Source organism: Haliotis rubra, unplaced genomic scaffold (genome assembly GCF_003918875.1).
Source record: "Haliotis rubra isolate DU_JTF1 unplaced genomic scaffold, ASM391887v1 Scf132, whole genome shotgun sequence".
Classification (NCBI taxonomy): domain Eukaryota; kingdom Metazoa; phylum Mollusca; class Gastropoda; order Lepetellida; family Haliotidae; genus Haliotis; species Haliotis rubra.
This window is the reverse complement of record NW_025765248.1, coordinates 1,520,269-1,539,283: the sequence shown is the minus strand read 5'-3', so window position 1 is coordinate 1,539,283 and position 19,015 is coordinate 1,520,269. Positions and strand designations below refer to the sequence as shown.

Sequence of the window (19,015 nt, the reverse complement as noted above, 5' to 3'; positions counted from 1 at the left end):
CAGTCACCCCACCACCCACATAGCCTTAGGTCCCTTCTGCTTAGACTGTATCCTAATGAGGCCTTTTTGTCTAGCGCTGAATACAGCAATATTACAGCTATATGAAGACACTGTAAATAATCAGTCTTGACCGGCCAATCCAGTGATTGACATCATGCACATCCAATTGGTGATGAATGAATGAGTTTAGTTTTACACTGCACTCAGCTATATACCAGCTATATGGCGGTGGTCTGTAAATAATCGAGTCTGGACCAGACAATCCAGTGATCAACAACATGAGTATCAATCTACGCAATTGGTATACGATGACATGTGTCAACCAAGTCAGCGAGTCTGACCACCCGATCCCGTTTGTCGCCTCTTACGACAAGCATGGGTTACTGAAGATCAATTCTAACCCGGATCTTCACGGATTCAATTGGTGATGACATACATAAACCAGGTCAGTGAGCCTGACCAGTAAGTACCCTCTTAACCTTGGGAATGAAACTGTACAAAGCCAAGACAGCCCCCAGAGCACCTGTCTATATGAGCCTACAGGTCATGTGGCACATGTTTTGACAGCATGTGTCTGGAATCTAGAGTCTGCTCATCTATCAGGCAAAACTTCTCCTGAAAATGGACCCTTTCTGTATTCATTATTTCATGTCAATCTTGCTCACAGTTGATTTCAGGCCTCTGTATTTTCAGGTAAGCATTTCACACTGCTGGTGCTTGTGAAGCTTGTGTTCAGGACTTTCATGGTCATGTCTGGAAGAAGTGGCTCTCCAGTACAAGGTGTTTTGAGCTTGTGTACTGAAGAACCTCGGCCTGGAACTGACGCAAGTACCGCATAGCTTCCCGATCTTCCCGACTGTTACGCTTGTATCTTTTTTGTTTGAGGAGTTTGTCCACCAAGTAGTGGAGCCAAAGGATGTTGGAGTGAGGGTTGAATGGCTCCCACTCATTCCTGAAAGGATAGAGTATTGAAAGTATTGTAGAGAGTTGGTATCCAGAACACAGCTACAAGGCATAGTTTCAATGAACAAATATCACTAATGCAATTATTATGATCTAAATGTATGGGAAAGTTTGAATAAAAGACAATAAAAAAAGAGAATGCAACTGAGAATGTGAGAGTGAGTGAGTGAGTGAGAATGAGCAAGAATCAGTGTGTGGAGAAAAAGTGAGAGAATGAAAGCATGAGAGTGACAGACAGTGTGTGATTGTGAGACATCCATTCGTCTGCAGTAGACTCATATTTCAGTGCAACACAGTTAATGTGGGTGACTTCAGCTACAATGTAGGTTGCCTCACTTGTTCTCTTCCTTCATGTTCCGGTAGATATCGAACTGGTAATCCCCTGTGCCTTCAAACAAACTGTCATCCTTTGATATGTCGCAGAACACGGTACAGCCGTCTGAAAGAGACAATCAAGATGAGATCATTTCATTGTACTTATATTCCTATTTCTGGAGTCTTGTTACAGACCGGACTGCCTTCGTGGTGTAGTGGTTAGAGCGTCTGCCCGGAGAGCGGAATGTCGCGGGTTCGATCCCCGACCGCGTCATACCAAAAGACATTAAAACATGGTACTTGTTGGTCCCTGCCTGGCGCTGGGCATTAATGGGTACAACAAGGACTGGTCGGCTCGGAGTCAGTATAATGTGTCTGAGTGGGGTATTCATACTTCACTGCGGCATGGTATCTCAGTGGGCTAGCACTATAAAACCAGCTTCAGTCTGGGCTAGTACAAGCAGCTGCACATACACATACACACACATGCACGTCGTCATATGAGCAAAATATTCTCAAGCACGACGTTAAACCCAATTTCACCTCACCTCACCTGTTACAGACCGGTGATTCTGAAGCTCCATGGAATGAAACAGAGACAAGATTAGAGAAGGGGAATTGATGCTTTGCTGGATTCAACGCCTGTTTGTGTAGGCAGCTGAGTTTTGAGATAAGACAAACTTCATATTCTTCCTGCTTGAAACCAGGACTCACCCTTCCTGAGTCGAGACAATGTGAAGTCGATGATGCTGACCATAACACCATGACTTTCAGTCTCAACAACGCCATCAGCTAGACAGTAAGCAATGCTGTTATCAGTGCTGTAGTTTCGTACGAGGACATTGCCGATGTGTAGATCTCGATGCTCAAACTCTAACTGTTCCTCTGCCACGGCCAGAGACACACACACTTGTTGGAGAACGCTCTTGGCTTGCCATGGGTTGACAAACTGGAACACATTCAACAACACGGGTATCGTCATCAACTAACCTGTAGAGGTTTAAGATTCTTTGAATATATTCCTCCTTGGGGTACTTATAAGCATTTAAATGTCCATTTAAATTCCCTCGACAGTTGTAACAATATTTGAATAAAATATTTACAAAACAAAACTACGTTTTGTCTTGTGAGACCACCCTTACAGGGCCTTCCGGCCCCTACAGCCAAGAGCAGGTAACTCTAGACCGTAACCTCGTACCTCACTTTCCATGCTGAGCGAAGTCAGACAGAATCTTGAGGGGAGGTGGTAGTACCCAGGGAGGAATATATTCAAAGAATCTTAAACCTCTACAGGTTAGTTCGATTCTTTTATATATATTCCTCCTTGGGGTACTTATAAGCATAAGACAGACTCCTAAAGGCGGATCTCAGGGCGGCATTCTGTCTGCTTAAACACCCCGACAAAGTGGAATTTCCCAAGCTAATTATAGCAGAAAAGGCACACTTACCGGTCCGCGTGTCCACCAAAGCCAATCAGGCGGGGGCATGAGCCAGGGTCAGGGTTAAGCGTATGCAAATTTGTCCAGCGAAACCTGCAGCTAATGCAGCGAGCGAGACACACCCTCCCTCCTTCCCGTAATCTACTTTCGGAAGTGAAGATAAGGGTCCATAATAAACCCAGAAGCGAAATGCGAATATGAACAGCAAAGTTTCCAAGGGCAGTTTAGTCTAGAGCTTCTCGGTTAGAAAGCAAGAGACATGGGAATAAAAAACCAGCACCACATAAAACCCATCACCAAGGGAAAAATGTAACAAGATTTGTAAAACCCAACACCAGTGTTAAAATTGGCAGATAATGGTTCACACAATAATGTTTTAAAACCTCGAAAGCTCAATGCGGCTAGAGAGGTGGAACCATGCCCACTGGAGAACTGACTGACCCGAACCGAGCGCTCACTGGAGAGTCTGTCAAGTTGGTAATAATGGATGAGCGTGCTTTCGGGCCGGCTCCAAATAGCCGCGGAGCAGATCTCCTCAATGGGCAGGGCTGCAGCGTAAGCTGTCGATGTAGCTACTGCCCTAACGAATGAGCTTTCAACCCAACAGGCGGGATCGCCCTGTTTGAGTATAACTCATATGTATGGCAGAGACAAGCCACCGAGAAATGGTCTGCTTGGTGGCGGAAGACCAGCCTGAACCCGCCATAACAACAAAACAATTGGTTACCCTTACGGGTACCCTTGTTAAGTTTGATATAAGCCTGAAGTGTCTTCTACGGACATCTAAGGCGTGAGCGCGTCGTAGAGAGTACCCGGACAGGGAAGGCTGAGTGAAAGCTGGGAGCTCAATAGAAGCGTCACATGGAAGGGACTATCCTTCTTAGGGCGGTAAGTCTCAGGCAGCGAATGCTAACTCTGTCTTTGTGAAAAACAGTAAAGCGGGATCGGCCGACATTGCATGAATATCGCCAACCCGCCTGCCAGAAGTCACCGCCACAAAGCGCCCGTCTTCCGTCAACAGCTGGAGGGAAAGAGCCGACAGATTGTGAAACAGTGGACGGACAGCCAATCAAGAGCGATTGACAAGTCCCGCGAGGACTAATCCGTCCGGACAACGGACGGATTCTGTCCACACCTGCTAAAAGCTGTACAAGAGGTGCTGCCCCAAGAGAGCACCGTCAACAGGAATATGAAGCGCCAGAAATAGCCGTAGAATATCCCGAACAGTGGAAGCAGCTAGACCGGCTTCCAACGAACTGGAGGAATTCTAACACACAGACTAAATCTGTAGAAAGGGATCAAGAATCCCCTGTTGACACACCAGCGAATAACAGGCCCATCTATCCTCATATTGAGCGTTTGTCGAATCCCTCCATGAAGCCAGAATTGTGTCTGCAACTGGTGCAGGAATTCGCTTCGCATGGAAGCGATCCCTGATAGCGGCCAAGCCACCCACTGAATCCTGGGATTGGTGGGGCGCTCCGTTCTGGGATAGGAGGTCGGTCGAAAAGGTAATAGAACAGGAGGCTGAGCCAGAAACCTGAAATTACGGAAACCAGCTTTATTGCCGACCAAAGGGGTGCCAGAAGCACAAGTAGCCGAGCTGGTTGTGCGGTCAGCTCGCGACAGGACCCTGGAAATCAGTGGTATCGGGAGGCATACAGTACCCTGTCCGTCAATCTAGCTGAAAGCGTGCGTTGGCTAACGCACCGGATCGAATCCGGGAGCAAAACACAGGAATCTGGTTCGTCACCCCAGGCGCAAACAGATCCACCTGGAAACGACCGAACAACTGGGAGATAATCCGAATATCTCGGTCGAGCATCCACTTTCGTGTGGGGCTAGTATCGCCCGTGAGAGAGCATCTGCGGGGCGTTGTCTACCCGGGGAGATAAACAGGCAAAACCGAATGTTGAACTGATCGCACCACAGTAGAAACTGCCACGCCTCCTGAAGGGCGGCGGAGACACTGTGCCGCCTTGCTTGAGAATGTAAGACATGGCGTTTGATTGTCCATTTCTAGAGCGAACCACGGCCCTGCACCAACACCGGAAGCACTTTCGAACACCTTGCGGACTGCTCTCAGTTCTAACACATTGATGTGTAGGCTGACCTCCTGCTCCGACCAGAGGCGGAGGCTGAGTGCTTCGCCAGGACCCCCAACCTGTGAGGGCGTCCGTCTGAACTGAAGGGAAGGTGTCGAGGGTGTCGAGGGGATCCCCTGGACAAATTCCGACGTCCGTCCACCATCGCCAAGTGAGGATTAACCACTCTGGCGTTATGAGCATAATCTACCGTAGCCCTGCGAGTGGGACCACAGCTGAGCTAATGCTTGCTGAATTGGTGCATCCTCAAGCAGCGCCGCGCCAAACCCGTCCACTGTAAGCGCCCATGTTGCCGAGCAGCGAAGCCATGTTAGGGCGGCCTTAGCGGGGGACTGGAGGAACTGTAACACAGTCCCGGACTTTGGCGATGCGGTCGAACAAGAAACAATCCCTAAGCGCCGTGTTGAATCTGGCTCCCAAGAATATCAGATCCTGCGTCGGAGCGAGGTCTGATTTCTTGAGATTGATAATCCAGCCCAGTGACACCAGAGTATCCAGCACACAGTGTGGAGGCTCTGCTTAACTGAGCCCTAAGGCCCGTAGAAGCCAATCGTCCAGATGCGGGTGACAACACCTGCCCTGAGACCTGGCTAACTGAGCTGGGATTAGCATAAGTTTGGTGAACACCCTTGGCGCCGTGGAGATGCGAAGGGGAGCCTGCGAAACTGGTATGCGCGTCCGTCGAAGGAGAACCGGAGGTACTTCTTGAATTCGAGGTGCATTGGAACATGGAGGTATCGTCTTTGAGATCGATTGGCGTAAGCCAATCCCTGTCTCGGCGGAGGAGATCACTGACCTGAGTGTCTCCATCCTGAAAGGCGGCACCTCCAGTAATTTGTTCAGCCCTCTGAGATTCAGAATGGGTCTGAACCCTCCGTCCTTTTGGTCCGCGAGGAAGTAGGTGGAATAAAACCCCTCTTCTCGCTGACTCACAGGAACCACCTCGATGGCGCCTTGGTCAGTAAAGACTGAACCTCGACGCGGAGGACATCCGCCTTGTCAGCGGGGGGGTCGGCACAGGCGTGTGCGAACCCGGAGAAAGGGCCGGAGGATCGGCGCCTCCACTGTGGCAAATGGCCATCCCTGGCGTGGACAGGACCCAGGGATTTGAGGTGGCTGCCTCCCACTCCCGGAGGAATAGGGACAGCCGGCGCCCGACAGGGGCGTGTGGCAAGAGGCAGTGCACCCCACCGTCGGCAAGTCTCGGCTTGCGTGAGTGGGGGCAACAAGGCTCTGGGGAATGAATCAGTGGGAAGCGGGGCTGGCTTCCCCTTGCCCGAAAAGACTGCTGCGCTGGAGCAGGCTTGCCCCTGCCTCGTCGCCTGCTCGCTTGGACTGCAAAGGGGCAGCCCACTTAACAACATCCTTAGCCCGAGGCAGAAGGGTAGCGGGGGCATAGCGGGGAGGGCCGATGGCGAGGAGGAGGAGGGCTGCTCAACAAAGGCTTTGAGTCCTTAAAGGTAGAGACAGCCTCCAGCGGCCTCCCTTACCACCTGCAAGGCCCCAGGGAACAGGGAAGATCCCATGGTATAGGGCAATGACAGTAGAGCTTGCTGTGTGGCGGCGAATGCAGCGCCACAGACAGCCACAGGCGGCGCAAGCCCATGGCGGCACCCATCATCTGGCTGGCACAGCACGAATGCTGTCGAGCCAGATCGCGAGTGCGATCCGTTAACTGCAGCGAGCACCGACTCCGATGAATCGGCACCGCCAAGCGCTGTGGGCCACCAGCTGTCCCTGCAAGCGCGAACAGGTAGGCTGAATGGATGGCTACTTTAAGTTGCTGGGCGGCGCACGGTAACATTCTTGAATGACCGGTAGGCAGACTTCAGCGGCAGTGGCGTACTAGCGGAAAAGGGGGCGCCTGCCCTGCCTGGCGAGGCCAGGGAGGGCGAAAACGACCCTCTAGCGTGACTGAGGCAAAGGCGCTTTCGTCCACCACTGGTGGTTGAAGCGTCTCCTCACCTAACTGGTACCGCCTGCCTCGTCAGGCAAATCAAAGCGGCGGCGAGTACCAGCCAGGGCGGATTCACCACCTCACTGACCAGTGATGGGAGAATGCGTGGCGTGCCTCTGCGACCGGTTAGGTCGAGCGCGCCTCCCGGGGCGAAACTCCAGCGGGGTCGGGTGCGGGGCGGGAACAGCCACCTGCGGCAGGACTTGGCGATCTTATCCCGAACCTGCGCGGTGGCGAGGCAAAGGAAGTGCGGCACTCCGCCTCCGATTCCACCGTCCCTTCCTCCTCCTCCATATCGACCTCGGCAGAATCCTCGGCCGCCATAATCTCAGACTCCTGAGAGAGCGCCGAGGAGGCGCCAGAGGCAGGACCAGAAAAACTCATAAGGTCAAGAGGAGCCAGGGGAAAAACATCGCCCTGCGGGAGGAACCAGCGCCAGGTGGCCCGAGTCGCCGAGAGGAACCTGCGCAACAGGCTTCCGGGCAGCCCAGACTGACTGGCTGCCAGGCGCCGAGTATCCCGAACTGGTGAGGCGCCTGGCGACCGCCAGTCGGGACACCAGGCAATGACAGGGGCAAACCTGTATCGCCCGGCACCAGGCACCTGTGACAGACCAGTGCATAAAGCCAGGTGCGCCACCAGGCGCCGAGGGCATGCCATCACCAGGGCGAAGCCAGGATCAAGCCGCCCGGGGCCGCGCGTTCTCGAGCGAGCTTCGGGCGCAATAACCCCAGATGTGTCAGCCCGCCCCGGCGACCCGGTAGCTGAGCTCCTTCACGGAACCCGCTAGCGCCGTATCAATCAGGGACTTGACTGGCGACATCTGCTCCTGGAAAAAAGCGGTTAGCGAATCAACAGGAACACTTTTACAGGTGCTGAATCAAGAGGGGGTGCGGGTACAGAGGCGGAAGCAGTAGGAGATGCAGAAGGGGCATGAGTCGCGTGAAGGCGAAGCCGCCTTGGTGCGCCTTAGCTTTCTTGGGAGCCCGGCTCCGGCGTGGGAAGCGGCTCCGTGGACCCTTTTTACTATGGGGCGCTTGGGCCGGGGGATCCTGTGCCCAGAGATCACCCCGCCCGAAGCAGGTTGCTGTAAAACAAGCGTGTCTATCCGCCTCGCCGAATGGTTTGGGGCGAGAACATGGCACATGCCGCACACCCCTCTTCCTCATGTTCCTTCTGCACTAAACAGCGTAAGCGAACCTCGTGGGTATCCCGTGCGGGAATTGCAGCAAGGCCGCGAAGTACAGGGTTTAAACTGCAACAAGTAAAAACCTGTGCAGCAATCTACCCTATACCCACATACAAATACATGTAAAAGGCGCGTAGGCGACACAACTAATCGACAAGCGTGGCATGCAGTTGACAACCTAGTACACACTGCAGCATAACTAACAATTCACGGTTTTAGCGTAATATAGAAAATCGAGCAGTAGACATCGCCCTACTGCGTTACAAAGATACAAATAAAAACCACTAAAACCACCTGTAACATTGAAAAACCACATGGGAAACCAATGAACAGGAAGGCTAGCGAAGGGACCTGTCCGCCATCTTGACCGCACTAGCGAGCCGACCCGCGACAGGTACCAAGTTACAACGAGAAATTATGAATGAAAAATTCAGAAAAAACCTCCAATTAAGCCCATGCAGGAAAAAAGAGAACCATACATACAGTTGCGGTTTCTGAAACACTCATAACTCTCTTAGTCGCAAGGAAAAACCTTCTGGTATGGACCCGTCTTGTCGGTTTTTAGCGACAGCATGGAAAGTGAGTCACGAGGTTCACGGTCTAGAGTTACCTGCTCTTGGCTGTAGGGGCGGAAGGCCCTGTAAGAGAGTGGTCTCACAAGACAAAGCGTAGTTTTGTTTTGTAAATATTTTATTCAAATATTGTTACAACTGTAAGTAGGGAATTTAAATGGACATTTAAATGCTTATAAGTACCCAAGGAGGAATATATAAAAAGAATGTATGTGTATGTGCGGCTGCTTGTACTAGCCCAGACTGAAGCTGGTTTATAGTGCTAGCCCACTGAAATACCATGCCACAGTGAAGTATGAATACCCCACTCAGACACATTACACTGACTCCGAGCCGACCAGTCCTTGTTGTACCCATTAATGCCCATATTTTAACATCTTTTGTTATGACGCGGTCGGGGATCGAAACCGCGACCTTCCGCTCTAACCACTACACCACGGAGGCGGTTGCATGGTGAAGCATGGTGTAGCTCCTGAGTACATCAGTGAACTCCTATCAACCTACACTCCAAGGAGAGATCTCATGTCAAGATCATCAAGAGCACTTGATGTTCCTATGACCAAGAAAAGACACCATGGGGATAGATCGTTCTCCAAAGCCGGCCCCTGTCTCTGGAACCGTCTTCCTCGGCACATTCAGAACATTGTCAATCTCGACCAGTTTAAACGACAACTGAAAACCCACTTGTTCAACATAGCCTTTGCCTAAGCGCCTTTGAGCAATATGTTGGAACTGGCGCTATACAAATATTTACTTTATTATTATGTTTGTGTTTATTCAATGTAGAGTCATCCAGTAATTGAAACTGGCCATCTAGTGCTGTCTTTTTATATTTGTATTGCTGTTTTAGGTTCACACTATGTACATGTGTACATGCATCAGTTATTGAGGGCTAAGGTAATTTTCCAAAAAAATAATAGACCCAATGGGAAATTATTTGGTTTTGAACAACCATGAGGAAGCAGTGCTAAGGGAGGCAACTCTGCCCATTCCAGATGTAACAATGAGAAAAGTGAAAAACCCATGATAAACTAACTGTTAACTTTCCAAAACAATTTCTTCATATTTTCAGTTGAATGTTGTCAAAAATATTTGTTTGATTCTGATGGAAAATCAGCAATTAACAAGATGAAGATGAGGAGCAATAGGATATGAGCACAGGAAAGTCTCTCACCTGGTCGATCATTTTCCGACTTCCTTTTCTTGTTGTAGATATCCCACTGTGCTAGCAGCTGGTCAGGGTAGCAGCCTTGCACACACGCCACACTACAAACATGGAAGAAGATAAGGATCACTGACAACATTAATTACACATGCAATACTAAACATGATTAGCGTTATCTCTGTTGGGTCAGTTTTCAATTTCAGATTTTAAGGTGAGTTTGTTATCTGTGGATTTATACAAGCACCAACTGTGAGTGGCAGTGAGTGTATGCTTAGTGTCTGTGTAACTATCTTGGCACTCACCTGTTGACCCGACAGAAGTTGGGTGTGGTATTCCTACCCTGGATGTGGAGGCCGCTAAGTTCTCTGTGGATTACAAGCAGTGATTAAGAGACCACTTTGAACATCCCTTGATGCCACATTTCTGACACATGGCCAATATTTTTCCATTATGATAGACTTTTTTTATCCAGAAACATTTTCACCCAGAAACATTTATAGTATTCACTGACAGACTAAGGATCATAATCAGGCCCCGATTTCTCAAAGCAAACTTAAGTTTTTACTCAAATTTCAAACTGAGTTTGACAATTTGAAACAGCTGAAGTTTTAACTCAAATGCATTTTTGAAATAAAAAAGCCCAAACAACTTAAGTAATCTATCCTCCAAACTCAAATTGTCTATTAAGTTTGAGTTTAATATCAATTTCAGTTCATTCTGGGAAATGCATTTTCTCAAATTTGAGTAAAAACTCTAACTTAAGTCAAAACTCAGACTTAAGTTTCTTTCAAGCAATCGGGGCCAGGTCATACATTTTATGAAGCATATGAGCACAAACAAGGTGGTGAGAGACCAGGGATTACACTTACTCACAGGTCATGACATAGTTTATATTCTGTTTGGTGGGGACTTACGTTGAGATAACAACTTCTGGCAGAATCTCAGAGAATGTTTTCTGCGGTTCATCATTCACCTCAAAGTCGCCTTCGATTGGAATAATCTGAAAAGGGAAAGTAACAGTGGTCAAAACTGATATAAAGAACAGATTGAGGCACTAGTCTATTTGGTGTGTTACTACGGTTACAGTACAGATGGCTAAAGTTGCAGACTTCATTTGCCTAGTAGAAAAGTAGTGAAACAACTCTGCAGACACAATTTTGAAAATAGTTATTATATATCATGTTCATACATGCTTATGGAGATCTCCAAATGATGTTTTAGTCACTGGTCTGAGTTTAGTACACTGTCACTTCTGTCTAGTCTAGAAAGCTCAGCTCATAATAGTCTCAAAATAACTATTTGCCAAATACTAGCTATGTTCTGGCAATAGACTCAAATGATTTTGGTACAGACTGAACATGGAATGAAGAAGGAACAACATGTAAAACAGCAGCACAAACCAACAATCAAACCATCTACATAAACATCCGTCCATAATAAGCAGAAAACACACACAAACATTGTCTAACATTAACAACCTGATGAAGAAAATCCAATGGTTCAGAGAATGGTGTGATTACAACAGCAAGCATGGCAAGAACTAATCTAATATACAGTAAAATACCTTTATAACGAACTCCAAGGACCACTGAAATTAGTTTGTTATATCCGTAGTTCGCTATTCACAAAATTCCATTGAAAGAACAATAAAGACATACTGTACAGTCCATATTCACTCCTACTCAGTTTATTCATTCATACGACAGTGACATTGTTCCACTACAAAGTCTGTGATCTTACTTTGTCCATGCTTGGCCTGACTGCATACGTGCTACAGCCTCATTCAAATCGGCAAATTCGTACTTTTCGAGGTATCCTGGCAGCTGAGAAGTTAACCAATCACTGACGAGGTCAGGGTTGACTTTGTGATGATTTAGCAATGATACCTCGTTTGCTATACACTGATTTCAAAGTGAGCACCGCTTATTGGCAGTGACACGGATTGAGTTCGCTCAGTTCGTTATTCACACCGTTAATTAGTGTTAACTGGGACTCCGGGGATTGCAAATCAGTTCGCTATTGCCATTAAGTTCGTTATAGAGAATTCGTTATTCACGTCTTTTTTATATGATAATATACAGAGGTTTATTTGGGACTTTTAAATCAGTTCGCTATAGCCGTCAGTTTGTTATATCTGTGTTCATTATAAAAGTATTCTACTGTAGTTCAATATTTCATTTTTCAAATACATCCAGAACATTAAGACATACACCTACCTTGATGGCGACTGAGTTCCCACAGCGATGAGCTCGAAAGACTTCACCGTACACCCCTCACCAATCTTCACAATCTTCTTCATCATGCTGAAGTGAAAGAAGTTATACATTGCTAGCATAGCCTATACATGTATTGTCATTCACATCCTTTGGGGCCGAAGTACATCTTCTTCATCATGCTGAAAGAAGTTATACATCTCTAGCATAGGGGCGGTGGGGTAGCCTAGTGGTTAAAGCGTTTGCTCGTCATGCCGAAGACCCGGGTTCGATACCCCACATGGGTACAATGTGTGAAGCCCATTTCTGGTGTCCCCCACCGTGATATTGCTGGAATGTTGCTAAAAGCTGGCGTAAAACCCAACTCACTCACTCACTCTAGCATAGCCAATACATGTATAGTCATTCACATCCTTTGGGCCCTAAGTATATTATGCTGTAAGGGGACAGTAACGGGACTAAGTGTCAAGCTCTGAGCATTGATTCATTATATGTCAAGGCACTCAGAATGGTGTGTTCTTTCAGCATGTTTAGTCACTGGTGGCCACGTTGAGTGCAGCATTAAACAACAAACAAACACTGGTTGCCACCTTCATATAGCTTGAGTGAATGAGTGAGTGAGTATGGTTTAACACCGCTTTTAGCAATATTCCAGCAATATCATGGCAGGGGACACCAGGAATGGGCTTCAGACATTGTACCCATTTTGGGACTTGAACCCATGGCATGACGAGAGGACGCTATAACCATTAGGCTAGCCCACTGTCTCTCATGTAGCTAGAATATTGATGACTTGTCATTAAACCAACAGCTTTTGTCGTCACCAGAGGAGGCTATAACCATTAGGCTACCCCACTGTCCCTCATGTAGCTAGAATATTGATGACTTGTCATTAAACCAACAGCTTTTGACATCCATGCTAGACCTATATCCTGAGACAATCAACTTGTAATGAGTATAAGTAAGATTCCAATGATGGTCGTCCTCACTGACTGGTAGCATTTGACAGATAGAATTCTGAATTCATGCTTCATTTTTGTTAGAGTGAAACTGAATAAGCATGAAAAATAAATGACAGAAAAAGTAAATATAATAATAGATTTTTTCTTGTTGAATCAGGACTAGCTTCTGATGAATAACCATTCTTCACAAAGTCCCTTCACTTAGGTTTGGAATCCTAGACAGACCACTGCTGTCGTAAAGTCCACTAACACATGAACCACGCACTGTTTCCTCAGAGCAGTGAGGTAACAACAAATATGTTAACTGCACTGATTTGTGAAAATGGCTGATGTCTGGTTGTTAGTTTTGATACATTGTCTTTTCCACTATTCTATCAAACATAACACACGTGATGAAGTTACAACTAGCAATACAGGTGAGGTGAGGTGAAATTGGGTTTAACGTCGTGCTTGAGAATATTTCGCTCATATGACGACGTGCATGCGTATGTGCAGCTGCTTGTACTAGCCCAGACTGAAGCTGGTTTTATAGTGCTAGCCCACTGAGATACCATGCCGCAGTGAAGCATGAATACCCCACTCAGACACATTATACTGACTCCGAGCCGACCAGTCCTTGATGTACCCATTAATGCCGCGCGCCAGGCAGGGACCAACAAGTACCTTATTTTAATGTGTTTTGGTATGACGCGGTCGGGGATCGAACCCGTGACCTTCCGCTCTCTGGGCGGACGCTCTAACCACTACACCATGGAGGCGGTAAGCAATACAGAGAACTATGCAAAGTGAAATGATTGGATGAATGATGGTACAATTTCAATTTTTTCACTACCTGCACCAGGTGCAAACAAGTGAATTAATCAAGTTACAACATCAAAATATTGGCTGCACCATGTTATAAACAGACCTCTTTAAACTTTTTGTAATCTGGTAGTGGTAATCAGTTCACCTGATACACACGATAGAAGATTCAATACAGGATGACTAAAATCTTAACACAGTCACTTATTTAATAGTGGAAAGTTATACCAGTAAAATTGTTGCCATGGACTGGGTGCAACCTGACAGGAAAAGTTACCCACTAATAATAATTTTCCTACACTAGACATCGCAAAATTGATCGCTAAATAAGATTGAAGCAAAACTTGGTTCTTTTGATTTGTTTTGTGTGTTCTGTTGTCACTAAGCTTACTTTTCAGGGATGACATCCTGGAAGGTTACGGGCCCCTTCTGTTCACACATCTGGAATAGTTTACGTCTTGGCGATAGTGGAGGGGATGACCGTGATTTCTTGTTGGGCGTCAGCATCTCCTGAACAGTAACAACAGACATTTAGCCGACTTGAGTCAGAAAATCATTTAAGAAGGAACCCTCGAAAGTCTATATGAATTAAAGGAGTTTCTCAGGACAAAATCACTTTGTGGAGCAGGGTCCAGAGCAGTAGATCTCTGCAGGTCCAGACCTTAGGGTAAATACTGATTACATTTTTAACATTTAAAAAGTGTGACAAAATACCAAACAGAATTAAAGTGGATCGTGTAAACACCAATGGAGAGAGATCCTTGGTCAGATCGTGATTATATCAAACACTATCCAGAGATTCCTTTTATTCGGATACCTTTTACATGAAAAACATCTGCACACACAAATAAAACTCAAAGTATGTGTGTTATTCAACAGTCACAACATACTTTTAGCCAGATCAATAGATATGAAACAAACAACTCACCACAAATGACCTTGACATGTTTCCATCCTCGAAAGTCTTCTCCAGATGCTTGTTTTTCTTCTTGTCTTTGCCTGGCTTGTCTTGCTGCACAGCACTCGATCCCTCAGCAGTTCGGTAGAAGGATCCGTCTGACTCTGCAGAGTAATACACTGACTTCTGTAATCCTTGCGGAGATCCAGGGGACAGCTCCATCTCCTTTACCTGTGACAAGTTCCCTGACACCATCTCACCTGTCCAAACACCACTCACTACATCACCCGTAAGAGAATATTTTGTCTCATCCATCCCATCATCTGAAGTATCAGCATCTGAAGTATCAGCATCTGAAGTATCATCATCTTCATCTTCTTCGTCCTCATAGATGTCACTGAGATCCTCCTCCTCTTCTTCTTCCTCCTCTTCTGTAGAGTAATCAGTACTAACTTCCTCCTCTTCTTGTTCCTCAACCAAGCCAAAGTCCTCTCTAGAGCAGGAATTTTCACTTGGCAAATCCACATCTTGTGACCTTAACTTTCTACCACTAAACACATCTCCAGGTTCTTTCGATAATGAGCGTGTGTTATGTACATTTGTCTTTAATGGCGATAAACTGCTGTCACCTAGCTGTGACCGTAATAGGCTATCTCTCATTTTTTGCAGCTGCACCACGCAACTGTAGGGACTAATTTGTCTACTAGAGTCTGACACGTTCCTTGACAGATGCGATGACCTTGACTCCATGGGGCTGTCAAACAGACTCTGCGACTGCTGGAATGAGGCCTGAGTCGAGGTCGTGCTCACATCGTCCTGGTCAACACGTCTCCGTGAACGCTCACATATGTGCATGTTCTGAATACTATCCTGTAGCAGTTTCACCCCACCATCCTTCAACTTCTTCACGTTCTTATCAACAGAAAGATTATCCTCCACTGACCTCTTGGCACCATTCCCAGACACACCTAAAGATGGGCTGGCACCATAGCTGGAAGTTATACCCGTCATATCGGACATTGAATGTGGCGAGTCTTGAAAACTGTGATGATCAGACACAAAAGGACTGTCTTCGACAAGGTCAATAAGAGATATATTGGCATCCTTTATCTCCTTCGATATGTGACTGTTCTTCCTGGCATCTCGGAAAGGAGTGCTTGTCTCGATGCCAGAAGTCAAGGCTTTGTTTGTGGGCTTCTTATTGGCACTTTGTGGTGTTCCAGACAGAACAACGAGACTGTAATCATCAAACTCGCTGAAGTTGTATGAAAGATCATCTTTTTTCTTCTTTGTTGTGTTTTGTCTGTTTTTACGAGTTTGTCGTCTGACAGCAGGACTTCCTGTGGACATAGAGGAATCTGTCAGGCCATTTCTGTCCCGCAGAATCCTCTGATTCACAGCCTTGGCTGAAAACACTAAACTTTCTCCTCCTGTGCTTGAACAACTCTCCTGAAAATCCATCAAAATGGGTTAGTGCTGAGACAGACACTGTAGTTTTATAATGACTTCATGTTAGTTATTAACGCTGCACTCAGCATTTTACAGCTATATAACAGCAGTCTGTACCAGTCTGGCAAATCAGTGATTGACATAATGAGCACACACCTGGGATATGAGGACATAAATCAACCAAGTCATTGAGCCTGGCCACCTAATCCATTTGGTCCCCAGATTTTATTCAAGTGAGTTGGTTTTAAAGCTGCTTTAAACAGCATTCTAGTTATTGCACAGTAGGGCTGAAACGATTCGCCTCGACTTCAATTCGATTTTTTATATTGGACTGTCGATTCGATTCTTCATACAAATAAAACATCAAATTTTATTTAACTTTCAGAGTCAACTTTTTCAGCGTGAAATCCATCGTCAACCTGGCGATGTCTACTAACAACAATTCTTATTGGATAATTAGCCCGGCGTCAACCAATCACGTTTCGCTTTATTTCAGTGCTCGAAACTGCTCGAGTTGGAGTCAAAATTACGTTCTTATGTGCAAATAATTTAAATAGGTATTCAAATATTGTATCGAAATAGTGATATGGTTATCGAAAATTGAAACTAAGGTGTCAAGATTTGATTTTCGATGAATCGGACCAAATCACTGCAGCCCTATTGCACAGCATGTCAGCTTTATATGGGAGGAAAACCTGAAGTGATGCAAATCTCAGATGTTATCCCTTTAGTGAAACACATGAACATTAGTATGGTGCTCACCAACCAAAAAACATAATAAGGACAGAGATTCGAGCCAAAGATCAAAGGCATCGTAAAGTGATGGAACGTGACAACGAATTACAGTGACATAGACAACAGGACAACCAGTGCCCCTTTTCCTTTAGTTAAGCTAATTAAGATGTTTATATGTACCAATGAGAAGAATGTGTTTCACTGAGTATGTCAATCAATGCTAACATATTCATTATTTATGAGTTTGGCCAAAACACTTGTGCAAGTATAATAACACTTTTATGTGTGCCTGGTATGTTGAGGCCCCAGATCTTATTAGTATGACAAAACAATTTTAACTGTGCACATTAGCAATAGTGAGTGAGTGAGTATGGTTTTACACCGCTTTTAGCAATATTCCAGCAATATCACGGCAGGGGACACCAGAAATGGGCTTCACACATTGTATCCATGTGGGGAATCGAACCCGGGTCTTCGGCATGACGAGCGAACGCTCTAACCACTAGGCTACCCCACTGCCCCACATTAGCAATATAATACAAGTACATTTTGAACCCTGAATAGGCAGTATATGCTGCATGTAGCATTTAAGAAAGTATTTACGTACCTTTTCTGTTTCTGAGAAAACAGTAAATTTTTTCCCCTTTTTATTTCCACCATTTTTCCTGTTGTAACGGTTCTCCTTATTTACCCCCCTTTGTTTTGCAGGTGATGGAGTTCTTGGTGTTCTTGGTATTCTTGGCACTGCATAACAATCACATACACATAAGGAGAATACAAGCAGTCTCTTCACAAAAATACAACGTCCATTTACAGGGTTTGACAATGTGATGGACAAATGGCAGTATACATTATTCATAAACTGCTTTTATGTTTTAGTGAGACTGAAACACTACCAAAGACAAAAGCAATAGTCTGAATATTTGTATTTCTTTCCATTTTCCTAAACTTTAATTTGATTCAAAAGAAAAATAAGATTATGCATATCTACAAAGATTAATAAATCATTTCCAACTTTACGAAAAAGTCACATACTAGTAATAACTATGGATAACAAAGAGGTAAATACATATAAAGGCTACTTTGACATGATTGAACATGCTCAAATCATACACAAATTGTAAAACATGAAAAGGATAAGTATAACTATTTTCCTCCAAAACCTACTCAAACATCTTAACATGACTCACGCTAAATGAATACTGATTTACACAAAAAATATTTTGGAATATTTACAACCTGTACAAAATCATAAGGATTATTGAGCCTAGCTATCATGACTAAAACTCAGAAAATGAAAAATATATATTTACGAGGTTTTCTTTTTGGTCACTGTTTCTTTCTTTGACAAATCAAATATGGACACATCACTGTCTGCAGAGGACAGGTTGATGGACCCCCCTGAGCTGAAACTAAACACATGCTTCTTCTTGTCTTCATCAGAGCTCCAGACATCTGTGGCCATCACACGGTTCCTATGACGGCCATATGTCAGTACTGACTTGTCCTTCCGCCCCATATTTCACTAGTAAAGAAAAAGCAATTGACATCACCATTTCTGATTGTAAGACAACAGTTTTTGTGGTTAAAGCTGAGTAATTCAATATACAGATTAAGATCAGCTTATCAATATCATTCAATTACTTCTTTAGTCCATGGTCATGTAGGGCAGAGGCCAATTGCACAAAGTGATCTTAAGACCGCCTTACGCTAAGTTTGCTATGTGCACATGGTCCCTGTATTACAGTGTAACTTCAACCAGAACATTCTCCTATACTCAATAATGTCAGTTCCCAATCAAATGACTTTATATTTTTAGCAGTGTACAGATCACCTGTCGAATATAATAATAAGCATTTTATCGTGGACCAGCAAATCTGTAAACGGTTTAGCCAATACATTTATGCCCAGCCAACTCTGTTTTCATAGTTGTCAGTCAAAACATGAGAAATTAATGATCAGATAACAAGTCTCATTAAGCTAATATAAAGCTAATTCAAATTAATTAGATAAACAATTATGAAAACAAGTCAATGAGGTAGCGACTTAATGTGTGAATGAGTTGACCGTAATCCTGTATTACATACACCATTCTGACACACAGCAGACAAACTGATCTTAAGGAAAATATTCACTAACTCAACTGGCATGTATGAAAGGTATATGGCCTTCCGGAGACAAAGCAGTTTTTCAAGAACATATATTGATTATATTATACACTATGATACACATGTAACTAGTTAATAAACAAA

General features: G+C 45.2%; 1 protein-coding gene across 1 annotated transcript; it reads right to left on the bottom strand.

The window, feature by feature from the left end:
• Positions 1-346: 346 nt before the first annotated feature.
• On the bottom strand, positions 347-18,384 carry LOC124267588. The gene is given in 16 exon segments (XM_046702543.1): positions 347-952; positions 1,300-1,402; positions 1,993-2,263; positions 4,765-4,902; positions 6,131-6,252; positions 6,971-7,551; positions 8,579-8,606; positions 9,715-9,806; positions 10,008-10,070; positions 10,620-10,705; positions 11,922-11,974; positions 11,977-12,008; positions 14,073-14,191; positions 14,610-16,028; positions 17,371-17,500; positions 18,077-18,384. Coding segments are annotated over 16 exon segments (3,648 nt in total). The 5' UTR covers positions 18,283-18,384; the 3' UTR covers positions 347-747.
• Positions 18,385-19,015: the final 631 nt, after the last annotated feature.